Here is a 21,189-nt window from a genome sequence, read left to right as displayed (position 1 = left end):
ATTTTTTATTATAGTAAAATACTTGCTTTTACTGCATACACAATCAACAAGCTGAAATTCCTTCACATTTATTTTAAACACTTCGTTCCATTTTTTGCTCAAATTTTTGTTTATATGTACTAAAGCTACCTGTAAAAGAAAATCATTCAATTTTATTTTATATTATGGTTTACTTTTCAGAACCTCTACATTCACTGACATAAGGTATTAATATTATAGTAATTTTTCCAACATTAATATGCATGATGAAACTTTAGTTCTAGTAAATTTCCTGGTCTTATTGCCTTCTCTATATCAGTATTTTTGATAACAATACATTTCTTTTTAGCTATGTGCGTTATATGTCTATTCAAGGTTAGTACAATATTACTGCATATCAGAACTTAGGACTTCTCACATTATGACACACTGTATTTATTTGAACAATATAATGGTTTATGTAACACACTTCAAAGTTGCTTTTACTACATGATGAAAAGTAATTAATTTTTTCCAAAAAATTCCTCCATAAAGTTGCAATGCATTGTGTATACACCTTATATTTTACATGCTAGCAAATATACTTTCAGAACACTGACATCCATCAGATTAAATTATTAATTTGCCTTTTCTAGGTATTGTAGTTTTCTGATAATTAAGTTCTGTTTGGTTTCGTTTTAAAATTACATAAGCATTGTAAATGTAAGAAATTATATCTAATTTTATGTTTGTACATATTTAAGTAACATTATAATAAAATCTAAGAAGAATCCAATGTTTTATGATATTAGATCTAGCTAGTGCTCTAAGCTGGAAATAGAACATATATCAAAAAGCTAAGGAACCAATTTTAACAACAGTGAAAAATAAAAGGACATTTGTTCAAATTATTAAAGAATTTAATTCTGGTATATAGTACTTATGCTTTCAAAAAATGAGTACTTTGATAGAAAATGTGAGAACTGAAAGATAGCTTTTGTAACTAAAAAGATGCCAGGTTGAGGAATTAATGGAATCAGAATTTCAGAGAACATCCCCAATTTCCTCATTTTATAGAAGAGGCAAGAGAAATAGAAGCTGAACTACATGTTCTGGACCTTTAGTTGTCTTTTGCCACTGTTATTTTTGCTTCTGAAAAATATAATTTGCATCACACCCAAAAATACTAACAACAATGCCCAAAGCCATACAGTTTGGCCAAGTGTCTCATTTCCTTTTTTGGTCAAAATGAAAAAGTGGTACCCTGATGATAGAAATCACAAAAATGCATGCCCAGAAAAGGTGGTATGCATCAGTTTAATAAGAAATTAATTTGGAGAACAATATTTTCTCTATTGTCAAATTTCTGTAGCTGGACCTTGTGATGACATTTCTGCAGAAAGCAAGATACGTAATTTTTACAGGGTATACAAATGTTCTATAGGGATATTAAAGTTTTTGGCTGGTGAAAATGATTTGGTGGGATAAAAAATCTTTGCCCAAATAAACAAGAAAATCGGCTGCATTCTCTATGTAATTATTTTCTGAAGATACTTTGGATTTTAAGACCCTTTTAAAACACTTGAGTTATAAAAAATTAATACTATAAAAACTAGCTATTTCTTTCACTCTCTTCTACTTCTACAAATCAATTCTTTGCTGAAGATCAGTTCATCCTAGTTCAAAATCAGTTCACCCTAGTTCAAAATACAGTTATACCATATCTATTATCTTCATGATGTCAATAATGAGTAGGTATAATAATTATTCTAGTATCTTAAATTAATTCCATAACTTACTGAAAAGCCATTGTCCTAAATGAACTGTGCAGCAATCCAAAGTAACCAACAACCAAGTCAATCTTGTCATTGTCTGATTATTTTTAATATATAATAGTGACAGCCTAATATTTGCAGTTATATTCCCATTAGGAGGTCTATACATTAGCTATTATCATCAAAGTATATCAATTTCTTCAAGCAGATTTTTGGTATGTAAGAAACATAACAAAATTGGCTCTTCAAGATAATCAAATATTGCCATTAAGTCTTCAAAAATATGAGGTAAAAAAAATGCAAGTTATATACAAAACATTAAATTGTGAACTGTAACCAAATTCACAATTTCAATTTAAATGGCAGACCTAAGATTTTCTATGGCAAAATTATCTTGATTATTCCAAGTTAAACAAAAATTCCTAACACTAATGGTTAGGTTACTCTATCATATGTCCCAATAAAGGTACACTTATGAGAATAGTTTTAAATATTAGCTCCTCTGTCTGCCTTTTAACATGATACACTGATAATTTTAAGCCATAAAGAAAGTTAACAACCCCTTAACTTGTAATGACTTTGAAGTTTATTTTACAGCACTTTTATTGAGACATCATGTAACTACTGACCAGGACTGTTTACAAATGCAATGCTTGGCCTTTGAGACAATTAAAAATTTTAAGTATCAATACTAAAATTTTACATCATGATTTGTTTAACTTAAGAAGTGTTATGACGGCTGAAAACTAACAGAAGAAAATCTAAAGCAAAAATATAATGATTTCCACAAAAACCATATATTCCTCCCTTATATGAAAGGGAGGGAGGGAAAAAGGAAGGAAAAAGAAAAGGAGGGGGAAAAAAGATGAGGAGAGAAAGAAAAGGGGCAAGACAGACAAGAAAAATACTTTTATTTCCCGTTTGCAAAAAGGAGGGAAACTCTGAGGTCTCAGCAAACAATGTAATCAACTGAGTCAGTTTAAATTAAGGCATCTTCTTTACATGTTATTGAATCCCATCATGCCTTTCATATTGCCAGCAGCACCCTGTTGAAACTGCCTCATCATTGACTGAAGTCCTGCCATACCACCTAGAGTGCGAGTAGAATAAAATCAGATAATTATTAAACACAACTTGAAACATTTGTTACTTTTGCCTAATAAGTACTTGAACTTCTAAAAAAATATACTGGGTTCTGACTGCATCAGCCTTAAAGTACATAAAACTTTGTATTATAACCAGTATCCTCATCTATAAAAGAGAATGAATAATTTACCTCATCACATTATGAGAAATACATACTACATGAAGAGATCTCAGAACAGTACCTGTCACACAGTAGGGAATCAGTAAATCTAAACAAAAATTTTTTTCCTGGGAAGTCTGAGTCTTGTAAATAGTAATAATTTGGGGCAGGGATTGGAGGTAGTTATTTCATAGGACTTAAAGTAAGAAAACAATTCACCATTATTGAACATCTGCTCTATGTCCACAACTGTACTAAATGCTTTCCCATCTATTAGCTCATTTAATCATCATAATTTCCTGACGAGCTATTGCCTGTGATTTTACAGAAGGGGAATGTGAGGTTCAGAAAGTTTACGGAACTTTTTACAGGTTACATGGTAAAAGTGGAACTGGGTTTTCAAAATCGTTATATAATTCCAAAGTCTCATCAATGAAACTATCCAGATTCTAAACTAAGGCAAAAGGTCACCAGAACAAGCATTAACAAAAGATGATTAAGTAGCTTGCTCAAAAAATCACAAACAGCAGCAGAGGAGTGAATAAAACCTCAGCTTATACAGCACTGTTACAACCATTCAACTTAGAAGTTAGATGGCCCTTTTACTTAAATCATACATTGTTTGAACAGATTTTCATATCACAACAAAAGGCATATTAAAACTCAACCCTTATAAACTAAACCAAGTATTAGCAACTGGCAACAACTTTGTATTTACCCATGTGATGAAGAACTCTAGGATCCATCATTTTGGCCATTTGTTGATTCAATTTTGCCATCTGTGACTGGCTCACATTCTTAGACATGTCACCACCTGAAGAAAGAAAGGTTTTGAGTCAGTATAGACTGTAATATAATCAGGGTATCATAGAAATTGAGTAAATATAAAGAAAAAAACCTATAATCTTATCACTCTAACACAATTATTTCTATTTGTACATATTCCCTTCTACTCTTTATCCCAATTACATACATATTTTTGAGAAAGAACAAGTGAAACTCAATATTAAGGGACTTTTTTAAAAAAATTATTTTCTTTATTTATTTTTGGCTGTGTCGGGTCTTCGTTGCTGCGCTCAGGCTTTCTCTAGTTGCAGCGAGCGGGAGCTACTCTTCGTTGCAGTGCATGGGCCTCTCACTGCAGTGGCTTCTCTTGTTGCGGAGCACGGGCTCTAGGAGCATGGGCACAGTAGTTGTGGCTCGCGGACTCTAGAGTGCAGGCTCAGTAGTTGTGGCCCACGGGCTTAGGTGCTCTGCGGCATGTGGGATCTTCCCGGACCAGGGCTCGAACTTGTGTCCCCTGCATTGGCAAGCGGATTCTTAACCACTGCACCACCAGGGAAGCCCTAAGGAACTTTCTTAAGGGCTACAATTTTTGTTAACATTTTTACTTATACCTGTGAATGAGCCACTATAAGCAAAAACATATCCAGTGGTTATTAATAGTAAGCTATAACAATTGTTTAATAGTGACATGGTAGAATGCTGAACAAAAAACTTTATAGATATGGGTTAATTGGGAAAGAGAGTGGATTACTGATAAATGGATATGAAAGAATGAGTCTGAGAGAACCTGAAGACGTGTATATCTAAGAAGCTATTATAAATAACAAAAAGCTTCAGAGAATAGAAAGAATAATGCAACTCCATTTATTAATGAATTTCTACACACTCAGTCAAAACTCCACAGTAAAAAGGCAGCCAATGAAAGAGATGCACCCTGGGGCAGAAGCGATAAGAGCATCCTTTAGAGAATAACTGCTGCACTCTTAAGAGACAGAAAGCCAAAAACATCACTGATGCAATAGCAATGAATAAGTAGAGCTGCTTCAGCAAAACTACTTATTTCAAAGGAACATTAACTCTGGTACTTCTCAGGAACATTTGTGAAAATGCAAATCAAAGATGACCCTGATTCTCTGATCAAAGCTGGCTAATATGAATAAATTAAATGAATTAAGAACTATAAGAAGATGTGTTTTTATAAAAGATGATAAAACCTGTAAAAAATGTTTCATAATTAACAAATTTGTGTAAGATGTGAATTCTACGACCACTGGTGATTTGTTGTAAGAGTTTTTGTCCCTGAGGACTTAAAACTTTGAAAAATTATTAAGACTTTGGTGTGACAAGGACGTGTACCATATCCACTGCCCACTTCATCTTGGTTGTGCCTTTATTGAGCAGTTAATGCTTAGACAAGATCTGACCAACAGATCTGCAGTAGTTCTATCAAGAACAGTCAGGGTCATTTGGGAAAGATGTTAAACTGACTTAATGTGTTTATAAATCACTATCTGAAATAGTATGTGATGTTAGGAATTATAACCAATTTTAAACTTGTTTGTCTAACTTTTCTCCCTTGTCACAAAAAAGAAAATAGGATATAGCAGGCAAGGAAAATAAGCAAACTGTCAAAGACAAAACGTGATAAAAACTTATGTAAGGGCTTCCCTGGTAGTGCAGTGGTTGAGAGGCCGCCTGCCAATGCAGGGGACACGGGTTCGTGCCCCGGTCCAGGAAGATCCCACATGCCGTGGAGCGGCTGGGCCCGTGAGCCATGGCTGCTGAGCCTGTGCGTCCAGAGCCTGTGCTCCGCAACGGGAGAGGCCACAACAGTGAGAGGCCCGCGTACAGCAAAAAAAAAAACAAAACAAAACAACAACAACAACAACAAAAAAAACTTATGTAAGTACCCATCTTTTTTAGAAAGCTATTCAGTGGTATTATTCATCTTTGGAGTTTGCCTAATCAATATTTCTTAAATAATAAATTCACCTTAATAGTGCTTATGATATAGAAAAAAACTTTAAAGAGAGGGCTAGGACAGTTGATTTTAACCCTTTGGAAAAACTAACTTACCTTTTTACCTTAGAAAATACACAGCAAAATAAATTCTAGGTGGGATAAAGAGTAAGACCTAAAAAAAAAAAAACAACAAGTAGAAGAAAATATAGGTGCCTATTGTGGTATCAACATGGGGAAGGCTTTTATGAGTATAAAAGAAACCAAACCAAAAGGCCTGGCTGCATTAAAAATGAAAACTTCAGGGACTTCCCTGGTGGTCCAGTGGTTAAGAATCCGCCTTCCAAGGCAGGGGATGTGGGTTTGATCCCTGGTCAGGGAACTAAGATCCCACATGCTGCGGGGCAACTAAGCCTGCATGCTGCAACTACTGAGCCTGCGTGCTCTGGAGTCCACGCGCCACAACAAAGAGCCTGCGTGCTGCAATGAAAGACCCCGCATGCTTCAACGAAGATCCCGCATACCGCAACTAAGACCTGATGCAGCCAAATAAATAAATTAGTTAATTAATTTAAAAAAATAAAAATGAAAGGCAAATGATATTTTGGGAAAAATATTTGCAGATATAGTCCAAGAATTTTAAAGAGTTATTACAAAGCAATAAGGAAAAAAATAAAACAAATGGACAAGTAACCTAAGTAAGAGGGGATTCACCAAGAAAATTCAAACCAATAAATGTACGAAGAAATGTTAAACGTGAGTAATTGAAAAAATATATTGAAAAATATTTGGCCATTAAATTGGAAATACTGAATTATTACAAAACTTATTCTGCATCTACTATATTTCTGATCAAAACAGACAAAATCCCTGGCCTCAGGGAAGACTGCACAGAAACTGATACAGGAACTGATACTGATACGAAATCAGCCTAAACATCCAACAAAGACACATTGTGCTAAACAAAGATACATGCATAACTGGAATAGTACTCAGTGGTTAAAAGTTATATTCTGAAGAATATTTGACAATATGGAAAAAAAGTCATGATGTTTGAAAAGAAAAAACACTAGTTATATCAAATGTTATTTGCAGTAAGACCCATGGGATTCTCTGGGGAGTAAAGGTAATGGGTGTTTTAAAGTTTTTTCTTATATTTCCTTATATTCTCTAAATTTTCTTTAATATATACTATAACGTCACAAAAATAAAGTCATTAAGTGTGATTTTTAAAAATATTAGCATTTATTACCTTCAATCTGAAAACAGATAAAAATCATAGATTGCATTATAAATCCTGGAAGTACTTGAACATAACATGAAATTCAGCAGTGTATTTTCTAATACTGGCAGTACTCCCTGGCTTTAATTTTTAGTTTCTCAACCTCTTTCCTTCCTTTCAGTGTGTCAACTAATGATGAGTTTGTTATTTTTCTTACCTTTGAAAAGTCCTTTGATACCTCCCATCTTTTTTACCATCTGTGCAAATTTGGTATATTGTGTCAAAAGTTCTTGTACATCTCTCGTTGACACACCTGATCCTCTTGCTACTCTTTGGATTCTTCCTGGTTGCTTACTGAAAACCTTGGCACCATCAGTACTGTCCAGTTCTGTAGGCAAGGGTCAATAACTTTCACGTACACTCAATTAACATTCATTGTCAAAGCAGTTACATGCAAATATCTTACACACAGAAAATAAATACAGTGGTCAAATCACCAACCAGATTTAACAAATGTTGTTATCATCTGCTATGTCTTCATCTGGTTTTTAAAAATTAAACATGGAATATATTCAAAAGAATATTTATAATATCCATAAGCTATAAAAACAATCAAACAAATACACATCAACTCACCCTTCAGTTTAAGTAAAATAGAACATTGTGAAAATTTTTCTTTGAAAAAATTTTCTATGTCCACCCTTTCTATATCTCATATCCAACTGCTCCTCAGAGTATATGCCAGAGGTATAAGGTATATTTCAAAAAGGAACAAAAGTGCTCACCTTAGCTCTAAATAACTATTATCCTTTAAATCATAAATTTAGGCATATAAGCAAGTAGAAGTAGGTAGGTTCTATCTATAATCAACAGAATAATTGTATATTTCCTATATAATCAAGTAATTACTACTAGTACTTTAATGCTTTCTGTAACGTAAAGAATGAGTTAATTCCTTCCAGTGTTTTGATGATGCTTAGAATACGAGGTACATTTCTTATGGCATTAGTTGCATACAATCTCAGGAATAAAATTTCTATTATGTTTGCATTCTCTCCACAATATCCCCTGATAAGTGATCACCTAACTTTGATTTAATAACCCCAGGAGAGATGACCCACTATCAAAAATAAGTCAATCTATGCCATTCTAATACCTGTAATTATGGAAAATCTTTTCACATATTAAAATGAAATATGTTTGCCTGACATTCCTTCCTATTTTGCATAGATGTCTCCTTGCCAGGCACAAAGAATAAGGCTTTCAAATTATTTGAGAGCCATGATGTCTCCTGTGAATTTTCTCCAGGTGACAAATATCCAACTCTTTTGACTGTTCCTCTTATAACATGGTTTAGCACCCCATTTACCATGCTGATTTCCTAACTACATTTTCTAATTTGTCTATGCCCTCTAAGCATATAGTCCAGAGGTGAACTGAAATCCAGGGGAAGACTAATTACTCATGTAATACAAATAAAGATCAAATTATCTCATAATAAACTTATAGTCTGTTAAAACCTCTAAATCCATTTCATAAATGCAGCTTTTAAGCCACATCTTCATGATAAAATATTTAGAAAATGTGTATCATATTCCTTCCAAGAGCTCAAATGGAGTGAGAGAAAGAAGACAGCGAATAACAGCACATCCTGGCAAGCAATAGGACAGAGTTAAGCAAAAAGCAGAAGGGGACGTAATTCAAAGAAGAAAGGAAGTCAGGAAAGGCTCCATGCTGGAGGTTTCTCTTTAACTGTGTAGTCCTGAAGGACAAGTATAAGTAAAGAAGAGAAAAGAGCAAGGGAAATTCTAGGAAGCAGAACATGGATTCTTAGAATAAATGAAAGTAGTTTTGTGTAGAAGGAACAACGCATGGATAAGAGCTGAGAGATTTAAGAGGTTATAAGAGTAAGTAAGGACAAAATTATAACAGAACTTGTACACCAGGCTTAGGAGTTGGGAATTCATCCGAAGACAACATAGAACCACTGAAAGATTTCGATCCCAGAATTGTTATGTTTAGAAAGATTATTCTTGTGGCAGTGAGGAAGGCAGATTAAAAGAGTGAAAAAAGAGAAAGGGAAATGTCAGGAGGCTACTGTAGCAATCCAGGTAAGGAATGATGAGTGTACGAACTAATTCAGGGGATATAGAGACAAAGAGGAGAGAGGAGATATGAGAAATATTTAGGAAGTATAACTCACTAAGTCTAAGGTGATGTTAAAGTTTCTATATTGTACTTGAAGTGATGAAATACTGATACGAATGGACTGTGATAAGTTAAATATGTATATATATTGTAATACCTAGAGCAACCACTAAGAAAACTACTCAAAGAAACATACTAAAAAACATACAGACACATTAAAATAGAATAATAAATAATGTTCAAACAATCAAAAGAAAACAATCTTTTCTAGGAAGATAGAAAAGAGAAAACAGAAGAACAAAAATCAGAGTGAACAAACAGAGCAAAAGATAAAATGGCAGAACTAAATCCTAATATATAAATAAAATATCAGTTAAAAGATTATCAGAATTATTAAAAAAGAAAAAACATAACATGTTGTTAATATAAAACTCACTTCAAATATAATGATACAGGTAGGTTAAAGGTAAAAGGATAGAAAAAGATATATAATACAAACAACTAATTCAAAGAAAGCTGGAGTGGTTGCATTAATATCAGATAAAGTGGAGCAGGACAAAGGAGAGCATTACATACATAATGATAAAAGGGTCAGGTCAGTTCACTAAGAAGACAGAACAATCCTAAATGTGTATGCACCCAACAAAAGAGCTTCAAAATACACGAAGCAAAACTGACACAACTGAAAGGAGAAAAGTTAGGCATCTCAATACCTCTATATCTATAATCAATAAAACGACTAGACAGTAAATCTAAGTTGATCCCAGTTTCTAGCTTGGGTGACTGAATAGATAGATGGAAATGTCACTCACCAAAGCAGAAGCACTACATTTTGGAACTGATGTACCTCAGAAAACTCTCAAACATGTAATAGAGATGTCTGTCCACCATTCAGTGAGCACCTAGACAGGAAGTGATCCAGAGTATCGACTCTCAAGCCAGAAGCCCAGCCTCTCCATTCCCTAGCTAGTGACCTTTGGCAGATTACTCAACTTCCCTGTATCCTAATCTGTAACAGCTAGATTGGATTTTGACCCCAGAATTCTCCCTTAAGAGTTGTTGGGGGTTAAAATATGTAAAGTGCTCAGGACAGTACCTAGGGCAGAATAAACACTCTAGATACGGCTGCAGTTATTAATTCTACATGCAAATTATTCTTTTTTTTTTTTTGAGGTACGCGGGCCTCTCACTGTTGTGGCCTCTCCCGTTGTGGAGCACAGGCTCCGGACGCGCAGGCTCAGCGGCCGTGGCTCACAGGTCCAGCCGCTCCGCGGCATGTGGGATCCTCCCGGACCGGGGCACGAACCCATGTCCCCTGCATCAGCAGGTGGACTCTCAACCACTGCGCCACCAGGGAAGCCCTGCACAACTTTTAATAGTGTTGAAGATACAGAGATGAGAGAGAAACATTATTTGGGTTACTATGAAGGCCTAGAGATCAGGAAAGACGTAGAGACTACAAAAAATAATCAGGTAGTAGACAAAGCATAGATGTGGATTAATTATTCAAAACTGAGCAGAATGATAAGAAACACTAGCTGAGGACAGAACCCTGTAGCATATATTCATTTAAGAGGTTGGGTGAGGATGAGACCAGTGAAAGAGACTAAGTGAACAAGAAAGGTATGTGTAGTTCCCTGGTGGCCTAGTGGTTAGGATTCTGGGCTTTCACTGCCGTGGCCCCGGTTCAATCCCTGATCCGGGAACTGAGATCCTGCAAGCCACACAGCACAGCCAAAAACACAAACAAACAAACCAAAACAAAACAAAAAAAGCAAACAAAAAAAAGAAACCAACAAAGGTAAGGGTAAAATGGAGAGATGGTATAATGGAAACCAAGAAAAAAAGGTGATTAACAACCAATGTTGTAAAGGTCAAGAAAAAAAACTGAAGAGTATCCATTAGAGTAGACCAGTAGAAGGTTATTAAAAATCTTTGTATGATCTATTTCACAGTAATGGTGGGGAGAGAAGTCAGATTTCAGTAGTTTGGGAACATAAACCATTCTTTTAAGAAGCTTGACTGAAAAGAGAGACAGAGTAAAAGCATGTGGGAGAAGTAAAGCCTAGAAAATGTGAAACTGTGAACTTAAAGAATGTTTATATACTGATGGGCGAAAAAAGTCAGTTGGTAAGGAGAGACTGCAGATATAGGAGAGGATTTTACTGATGGAGAGAGGTCTTTGAAAAAGCTTTAAGAATGGTTTGTGGCTGTCACAATCTCATAGGTAAATCGGTCAAAGGCTGAAAGAATTCAATGCCAAAAGCCTGTATTTCTTTGTAAATAAGAACAGAGATCAAGAGTAGAAGGCCTACAAAAGAGTGATAAATGTTTGGCATGCCTGCTGGGTTCAATCAGAAAGGGTGCTAAAAAAACTGAGAAAAAGATAAAGAGGTCATGGGTCTAGAAATATTCATGGGCTGAGGACCTGAAAGTACAGGAGAGAGGGATAATGTAGGATTAGAGACAGAGCAGTGTACTTGAGAAGACCAAAACCTTGAGAGTTACAGAGCAAAGTAAGCTGGTAAACACTGCATAAACTATCTCTCTCTTACAGATTCCCAATTCATGTTAGCATACTAGAGCTCTGAGGAGACATACAATAAATAAACTTAATAGTTTTTTTTTAACTCAGCATTCCTCCAAATTTATTTGACTACAGAACTCCCCTTTTAAGTTATTTCTATCAACACCATAAAGAACTTGTGTTCTCTCCATAGAACTCATTTGGAGAAGCACTATACTAGACATTTCTCTCAATGAGGAGGTCAACCCAGTAATCACAACCCTTTGAGCAAGAGCTTTCAAGCAGCTAGAAATCTCCCTAACAATAATCTTTCAGTCTAAATTTTCCCCATCTTGTCCACAAGAACATAGTTAAACTCTCAACTTGCTGATATTCAGAACATTGCCCTCCAAGTCAAATAATCTACCACCTTACCTTGATCATTCATACTATCCATTATTGTCATTAATTTCTTTAGCCTTGCCATTGACTCTTGTTCATTCCCTTTGCTCATAAAATCTGTTCCGAAACCAGGGATCATCCCCTAAAAGATATATTAAACATAAAATCAATAACGGCTTGAGATTAATTGTTCAGAATGTTCACATTTAACTAATGGCTTTAATGTTGATACTAAGTTTTAAGATTATCTATTTTTACCCAAATATTAAAATAATTAAAGCAAGTGTATCTGTTCTTAGAAATTTTAACAAAAACAACAGAGGTTAGAAAAAAACTTTTTAGTATAACTAACCAAGATCTGACTGAAGGGGCCCATTTTCATGATATTTTGAAATTGTTCATACATGTCTCGCAACGTAAACTGACCTGAAATACAATATAAATGATGCAGATATATTAGAGAATGAACATTTCCAGTCAATAAAACTAATATTTTCCTTAATCATGGGCTCATCTTGAAGCACACTTATAAAATATCCAATCAATAAATATTCACTGAGCAGTTAATACACACAAGATCACAGGATGAATACAGTGGAGACAGATAGATCCTATCCTAGAGAAGCTCATATTCTATCAGAGAAAATGGACATAAATACAGGAAATGTGAAAACAAAGGAGACAAACTATACCTACTAGGATAACTGAAATTAAAAAGTCTGACAACACCAAAAGTTAAAGAGAATGTAGAACAAGCAGAACTCTCATATACTGCTGATGAGAATTGTAAAATGGGCAAAAGCACTTTAGAAGATTATTTGGAGTTTCTTACACAGTTTAGCTGTCCATGAACTGGAAAATGGATAGACTCTGGATGAAATACTACTCTCAGCAATAAAAGAACAGGCTATGGGCTTCCCTGGTGGCACACTGGTTAAGAATCCACCTGCCAATGCAGGGGACACGGGTTCAAGCCCTGGTCCAGGAAGATCCCACATGCCGCGGAGCAACTGAGCCCAAGCACCACAACTACTGAGCCTGCGCTCTAGAGCCTGCGAGCCACAACTACTGAGCCCACGGGCCGCAACTACTGAAGCCCATGCACGTAGAGCCTGTGCTCTGCAACAAGAGAAGCCAGCGCAATGAGAAGCCCACGCACTGTAACGAAGAGTAGCCCCCCTCATCACAACTAGAGAAAGCCCATGTGTAGTAACAAAGACCCAATGCAGCCAAAAGTAAATAAAATAAATAAATTTAAAAAAAAAAGAACAGGCTACAGGTGAGTACAACCACCTGGATGAATATCAAAAATATTATGCTGAGTCACAGAAACCATGTGGGAAAAAAAGATACGCTCTAGGATTCCTATAATATGAAGCATTTACTGGGAAGGGGAATAAGCAAACTTTCTAGAGTAATAGAAATGTTCTATTTCCTGATGGAGTGTAGATTATTGTGCATTTGTCAAAGTTGACTGAATGATATTCTTAGAATCTGAGCATTTCATTATTATGTAAATTCAATTAAGGAGAAAAACAGAAAGAACAAGACAAAGGAGAAAGATTATTTTCTATTTTTGTCCTAAGATATAAACAAAAATGGTGTTTGGTTTTAGGCATTCTGAATTTGAAGTAGCAGTACAATATCTTAAAAAAAATGTTATAGCCGGCAGCTAGAAATGCAGAATAAAACAGTGGTAGAGAAGGTTAATGCTCAAATACATATTATACAGAAATGACAATTGAAGCTATGATAAATATAAGAAATCCACTGTCATGGAACCCAAGTGAAGAGTCTGAAAATATAAAAGGCAGATAAAACTGTTAAATATTGGGAGCCAAGAGGAAAGAGAAAGGTCACTACATTTGAAAATTAGGAGGCCCTTGGTTATTAACAGAAATGAGTAGAAAGTTAGAAGCAGAAGCAAAATGCAGAGATATAAAGAGAGATCTAGGAGTCAGAAAGCAGACTGACTAGGAGTATATTACCCAGTTTAGTGTGGTAGTAGCAGGGGGAAAGAATCAGGCAATAAAGGATAGATTCATTCATTCAACAAATATTTACTAAAGACTAAGTGCCAGAAATTGTACTAGGTACTGTGAACATAAAAGAGGAAGAACACAGCTATGAAACCTACCTTCACTTTCCAGCAGGGAAGACAGACATCAAATCATTGTGATGACTCATACAGCAATTACAGGATCCAATGGAAACATACAGTAGGGGGTTCTAACTTAGTCTAAGGATAAGGTAGAATGTCCCTGAAGCACATTTAAGGAAAGACTTGAAGTATTAGTAGGAGTTAGCTGGTTTGGCTGGGATAAAGAATGCCCTTCTTCTGTCGAAGTAGGAAGAAGAGAGGATAACTAACAGGCAGAGGGACCAGCAAGGGCAAAGGCAGAGACAGCAGCGTACATGTGAGAAACTGACAGAAATTCAGCAGTGACCAGCACACGGAATGCTAAAAACAATAGTGTCAAAACATGACTCGGAAGATGTGGGTTAGATAGTGGAGTCATTCAAAAATACTCTAAGGGAAATGGGAAGCTACTGAAAGATTTTAAGAAAGGTAATAGGATCAAATCTGCAATTCTGAAAGATCATTTCGGCTGAAGTATAAAAAACTGATCCAAGGGGAAGAGTCCAAAAAACTGGAATATCTGTTAAAAGACTTAGAATGAACAATCTAGATAAGAGATGAACTTGCATAGATGCTGGGAAGTGGGGGATGGAATGGAGATAATTAGGAGGTAGAATCACTAGGACTAATGACTGATCGGAAAAGGACTGGGCAGAGTGAGGAAGAGATGAGTTGAGGACAACATCCAAGTTTCTGACTTTGGCAACAAGACAAATGATGTTAAATTCATGGATGATAACATTGGGGTGGGAGGTTAGGATGGGAAGACAAAGATAAACTGAACTAAATGTCTAAGGAAGATCTAAGCATCTAAACATACAGATATGAGTCTGAAGCTCCAGAGAAAGAAGATAGCCTAGAATGATCCCTGGAAAACATCAACATTTGAGAAGTAAAGGCATAGGCACCTGACAAGATGAATGAGAAGGAGCAAAGAGGCAGGATAGTATGTGGCCATGGAAATTAAGAATAATACCATTTTGAGAAAAACAGAAATGGTCAATAATATGTGAAATGCTTCTGACATGCTGGACATTTTACATATATCAGCTAATTTAATCTTCACAACTCTATGAAGAAGATACTTAGTATTATCTACTTTTTACACATAAGAAAATTGAGGTTAAGTAATTTGAACATGATTTTTTTCGATTTAATTAATTAATTAATTCGGCTTCACCCCGCAGCATGTGGAACTTCCCAGACCAGGGATTGAACTCACACCTCCTGCAGTGGCAGCATGGAGTCTTAACCACTGGACCACCAGGGTAGTCCAAGGTTAAGTAATTTGAAAAAGTCACGTTAGATTAAAAAACTTGAGCTCTTAATCACGTTTCAACAGGAGTTGTCTTCAATGTGGAGTAAAGAAAACGTGTGGGTATTTAATCTCATTCTTTTAAATTTCTTTTTATATGTTTTATTACATATAAATGTAAAATTTATAAGTAAACAAACAAATCAGAAGAGAGTACTCTAACGTACTTTTAACCTGTTTTACTCCAAGGAACCCAATCAAAGCTTCAATTTTAATCTTAATGCAATTTGATTACAAGAAAGAAAATAAAAACACTCCTTTCTACAGTTGCTTAGAAGCCTGAGATTTAAAATGATTTGTATATAAACCTAAAACAGTAAACATTTGAAGAACTGGCTTTAATGGATGTATCATTTCAAACAAATTATAGCTTTATCAAAAGAAATCCAGGTAAGTCATCTGAGATCAAATGTTTTTTGCTACTCATATACCATGTTTCAACTTCTCTATAAGTGCTTCATTGTCATCCAACTTCAACTCGTTGACTTTATCTATCAGTCCTTCAATGTCACCCATACCTATAAGACCCAAAAAAGTAAAATTAATAACTAATAGTGTATCTGTTTTACATTATTCAAAATGCATGCACATACATAATAAGCCTGTGAGATAGGCACTTCACAGGTGAAAAACTGAAGCTGGAGAGGTTAAGTGACAAAGCAGGAACTGCAGCCCAGGGTTTAATTCCAAATTCCATGCTCTTGAACACCTGGAGACATTATGAAAGTTTTGCTGCCATTATCACTGCTATTACTACAACCACATGCTTCTGTATTGAGCTCTAAAACTTTTCCAAGGAACTTTGCATCTAATAGCGCATTCTACCACTCTAACTACAGGAAGCAGATAACCACCATCCTTAGTTTGCAGGTAAAGAAGATAAATCATAGAAGAAAATTATTTTCCTGAGCTAGTTAGTGAGAGGGCAGAATTAAAATTCTAATCTGTCCTAAAAATTCATACTACTTCTTGAAGATTTTTCTATATCCCCACCACTGTACACACCAAGAAGTTTGCTGATGAAAGGCTGTGTTTTGAAAGGTTCAAAGTCATCTATATGTTCCCCTGTACCAATGAAAATAATTGGACTTTTTGTGGCAGCAACTCTGCAAAGAAAAAGAAAACACAAAATAACCTCAAAAAGGAAAACAAATTTCTAGAAGATTTTAAAGGTAATTAGACAAAGGTACACAGCTCAAATTTCTTTTCACTAGCTAAAGGAGAACTATATCAGAGGTACTCCAAAATTCTGTTTCTATTTAAACTTCTTTTACAGACCATATTAGGTCCTCCATTGGAATATATTTTAAATGATTGATAAGAAAGCCATAAATACACACACACACACACACTAAGCCCAAGACACAGGACAATAACATCAATGATACTTACGCACTGAGTGCACCACCTCCTTTTGCATGACCATCAAGTTTTGTCACTATTACTGAGGCTACATCTACTTTATCTTTAAAAGCCTTAGCCTGGGCTTCACAAGCCTGCCCAATGGAGGCATCCATCACATAAACAATGTTATCGGGTTGCTAGAAAATTTAAATAGAAAAGATATATATTTTTACTGACCTTAAGCAAATTTCATCATTAGAAGCTATAAAAAATATCTATTATAATTATTCAATCAATCAGCGTTTACTGAGGGAGTACTATGTATTGGGCACCATTTATGTCCTCAGTCAAAGAGATGAATAAGAAAATCCTTATCCTTGTGGGACCTACATTCTAGTCACTGGAGACAGATAAAAAAATAGGCAAATAAACATTTCAGATGTACAGCAATTAAAATGGAACAGAGAAAATCAGTTTTGAGGTGTGGGAGGTTTCTTTTTGTAGGGTGGTCAGGGAAGACCTGTCTGGAGGTAACATTTGAGCTGAGGCCTGAATAAAGAGGAGAAAGTTAAGCAACGATCTAGAGGAATCACACTCTAGACAAATGGAATAGCAACAGTAAATCAGAGAAAAAAAGTAGAAGAGTGTGCACTGAAACCAAAATAAATAAAGGACAGATGAGGATATTTCCCTTAGCTCTGCTCACCTAGGTCAAAATAATGGAACAGCTAAACAAAACAAAACAACGTATTAGTATTAATCATTAACCACAGAATTACTGCCAACACCTCAATGGCAAAACATGGGTTCATAATATGTGCTATAGATTACCTATAAACCACTTCTTCCAAGTTATTTCCATCACAATTTTAAAGAGACACTAAATGATGATTAATATTTTTAAATGCTTCATTTTAAAAATCTTTCAAAATTCACCTAAAGCAAATGTTTTTAATTTAATTTAAATAATTTACAGAAAGGAAATTCAACAGCTATTAAAGGCTAATTCTCATTTTTTTTGCTTGTTACTTTTTCGTATACATACTAATAAGATGATTAAGTGAGAAAGGAAATATTTCAATACTCATGAAAATTTCATATTAATGTAAAGAAGATTAAGTCCTTATCATACAGATAAAGGAGCCCAAAATAAAAATAAATTACTTGGAATCTGTCTTACAGGCAAAAAATAATTTATATGGTTCATAAACTCAATCAGGGTTTATAATTAATTTAACCAAAGCCTTAATAATGTTGTTAAATTAAGCTACTTACTATAGCATTAGCAACTTGAAGCATTTCTTCAAACAAAGAGTCTTCTTGTTTATGGCGGCCACTTGTATCAACAATAATAATTTCAAAATTTTCATTTTTGAATTTCTCCACTCCTTCAGAGGCAATGATGACAGGATCCATTTCTGTATAGCTATTTAACATGGAAAAATGACTTAGCAGCAAAACTTCCAAATACGAAAAATCTGGAAATTGTTAGTGCACCCTTAATCTACTCTGAAAAAGTCATAATAATCACAATTTCAATTTAGAAGTATAAAATCTAGTAAGTATTAAATATAACCCACTTCTAGAGCAGCATGAAGCAGTAATCAGTTTTCCAATTACAAAATCCTGTATGATTCTTTTTTAAATAAATAAATTTATTTATCTATCTATTTATTTATTTATTTATTATTGGCTGCTTTGGGTCTTGGTTGCTGTGCGCAGGCTTTCTCTAGTTGCAGTGAGCGGGTGCTACTCTTCGTTTCGGTGCACGGGCTTCTCATTGTGGTGGCTTCTCTTGTTGTTGAGCACGGGCTCTAGGCATGCAGGCTTCAGTAGTTGTGGCGCACGGGCTTAGTTGCTCCGTGACATGTGGGATCTTCCCGGACCAGGGCTCGAAACCATGTCCCCTGCATTGGCAGGCGGATTCTTAAACACTGCGCCACCAGGGAAGCCCGAAATCCTGTATGATTCTGCTGCGTATCTTTTCTGAATGAGCTATGAATCCCTCAATTTTTTTTACATTTTCCTTAATAACTGAACTTGTATTACATAGTGTTTTAAACATGCTTTTCCACTTAACACGCTTAAGCAATTTTTTAAACATCTTTATTGGAGTATAATTGCTTTACAATGTTGTGTTAGTTTCTGCTGTATAGCAAAGTGAATCAGCTATACGTATACATATATCCCCATATCCCCTCCCTCTTGTGTCTCCCTCCCACCCTCCCTATCCCACCAATCTAGGTGGTCACAAAACACGGAGCTGATCTCCCTGTGCTATGCAGCTGCTTCCCACTAGCTATCTATTTTACATTTGGTACTGTATATATGTCAATGCCACTCTCTCACTTCGTCCCAGCTTACCCTTCCCCCACCCCATGTCCTCAAGTCCATTTTCTACATCTGCGTCTTTATTTCTGTCCTGCCCCTAGGTTCTTCAGAACCTTTTTTTTCTTTTTAGATTCCATGTAGCTGTGTTAGCATATGGTATTTGTTTTTCTCTTTCTGAGTTACCTCACTCTGTATGACACTCTAGGTCCATTCACCTCACTACAAATAACTCAATTTCGTTTCTTTTTAAGGCTGAGTAACATTCCATTGTATGTATGTGCCACATCTTCTTTATCCATTCATCTGTCGATGGAAACTTAGCTTGCTTCCATGTCCTGGCTACTGTAAACAGTGCTACAATGAACAGGGGTACATGTGTCTTTTTGAATTATGGTTTTCTCAGGGTATATGCCCAGTAGTGGGATTGCTGGGTGGTATGGTAGTTCTACTTTTAGATTTTTTAAGGAACCTCCATACTGTTCTCCATAGTGGCTGTATCAATTTACATTCCCACCAAGAGTGCAGGAGGGTTCCCTTTTCTCCACACCCTCTCCAGCATTGACTGTTTGTAGATTTTTTGATGATGGCCATTCTGACCAGTGTGAGGTGATACCTCATTGTAGTTTTGATTTGTATTTCTCTAATGATTAGAAATGTTGAGCATCCTTTCATATGTTTGTTGGCAATCTGTATATCTTCTTTGGAGAATGTATTTTTAGGTCTTCTGCCCATTTTTTGATTGGATTGTTTGTTCTTTTGATATTGAGCTCCATGAGCTGTTTGTATGTTTTGGAGATTAATCCTTTATCCATTACTTCGTTTGCAAGTATCTTCTCCCATTCTGAGGGTTGTCTTTTCACCTCCTTTATGGTGTCCTTTGCTGTGAAAAGCTTTTAGGTTTCATTAGGTCCCATTTGTTTGTTTTTGTTTTTATTTCCATTTCTGTAGGAGGTGGGTCAAATAGGATCTTGCTGTGATTTATGTCATGGAGTGCTATGCCTATGTTTTCCTCTAAGAGTTTGATAGTGTCTGGGCTTACATTTAGGTCTTTAATACATTCTGAGTTTATTTTTGTGTATAGTGTTAGGAAGTGTTCTAATTTCATTCTTTTACGTGTAGCTGTCCAGTTTTCCCAGCACCACTTATTGAAGAGGCTGTCTTTTCTCCATTGTATATTCTTGCCTCCTTTATCATAGATAAAGTGACCATATGTGCGTGGGTTTAACTCTGGGCTTTCTATCCTGTTCCACTGATCTATATTTCTGTTTTTTCTGCCAGTACCATACTGTCTTGATTACTGTAGCTTTGCAGTACAGTGTGAACTCAGGGAGCCTGATTCCTCCAGCTCCGTTTCTCTTTCTCAAAATTGCTTTCGCTATTCAGGGTCTTTTGTGTTTCCATAGAAATTGTGAAATTTTTCCTTCTAGTTCTGTGACAAATGCCATTGGTAGTTTGAAAGGAATTACACTGAATCTGTAGATTGCTTTGGGTACTATAGTCATTTTCACAATGTTGGTTCTTCCAATCCAAGAACATGGTATATCTCTGCATCTGTCTGTATTGTCTTTAATTTCTTTCATCAGTGCCTTACAGTTTTCTGTATACAGGTCTTTTGTCTCCTTAGGTAGGTTTATTCCTAGGTATTTTATTCTTTTTGTTGCAATGGTAAATGGGAGTGTTTCCTTAATTTCTCTTTCAGATTTTTCATCATTAGTGTATAGGAATGCAAGAGATTTCTGTGCATTAATTTTGTGTCCTACTACTTTACCAAATTCATTGATTAGCTCTAGCAGTTTTCTGGTAGCATTTTTAGGATTCTCTATGTATAGTATCATGTCATTTGCAAACAGTGAGAGTTTTACTTCTTTTCCAATTTGGATTCCTTTTATTTCTTTTTCTCCTGATTGCCGTGGCTAAAACTTCCAAAACTATGTTGAATAATAGTGGTGAGAGTGGGCAACCTTGTCTTGTTCCTGATCTTAGAGGAAATGGTTTCAGTTTTTCATCATTGAGAATAATGTTGGCTGTGGGTTTGTCATATATGGCCTTTATTATGT

General features: G+C 35.5%; 1 protein-coding gene across 5 annotated transcripts in view; it reads right to left on the bottom strand.

The window, feature by feature from the left end:
- Positions 1-2,627: 2,627 nt before the first annotated feature.
- Positions 2,628-21,189, bottom strand: part of SRP54 (signal recognition particle 54) — a gene marked incomplete at its 5' end in the record, with an annotated part of 32,551 nt that continues 13,989 nt past the window's right edge. For 3 of the 5 annotated variants that reach the window (XM_079699822.1, XM_079699823.1, XM_079699825.1), the window contains 9 exons: positions 2,628-2,823; positions 3,698-3,793; positions 7,164-7,334; positions 12,036-12,144; positions 12,355-12,428; positions 15,889-15,975; positions 16,463-16,563; positions 16,850-16,998; positions 18,077-18,227. In XM_079699822.1, coding sequence (XP_079555948.1) covers positions 2,732-2,823; positions 3,698-3,793; positions 7,164-7,334; positions 12,036-12,144; positions 12,355-12,428; positions 15,889-15,975; positions 16,463-16,563; positions 16,850-16,998; positions 18,077-18,227 — 1,030 coding nt within the window. In that variant the 3' untranslated portion in view covers positions 2,628-2,731. The remainder of the gene's footprint in view (positions 2,824-3,697; positions 3,794-7,163; positions 7,335-12,035; positions 12,145-12,354; positions 12,429-15,888; positions 15,976-16,462; positions 16,564-16,849; positions 16,999-18,076; positions 18,228-21,189) is intronic. The other 2 variants (XM_079699824.1, XM_079699826.1) reach the window with 2 other exon arrangements.

This window comes from Hyperoodon ampullatus (genome assembly GCF_949752795.1).
Source record: "Hyperoodon ampullatus genome assembly, chromosome: 3".
In the NCBI taxonomy this organism is placed as follows: Eukaryota; Metazoa; Chordata; class Mammalia; order Artiodactyla; family Ziphiidae; genus Hyperoodon; species Hyperoodon ampullatus.
This window is presented reverse-complemented; position numbering and strand designations above follow the sequence as displayed.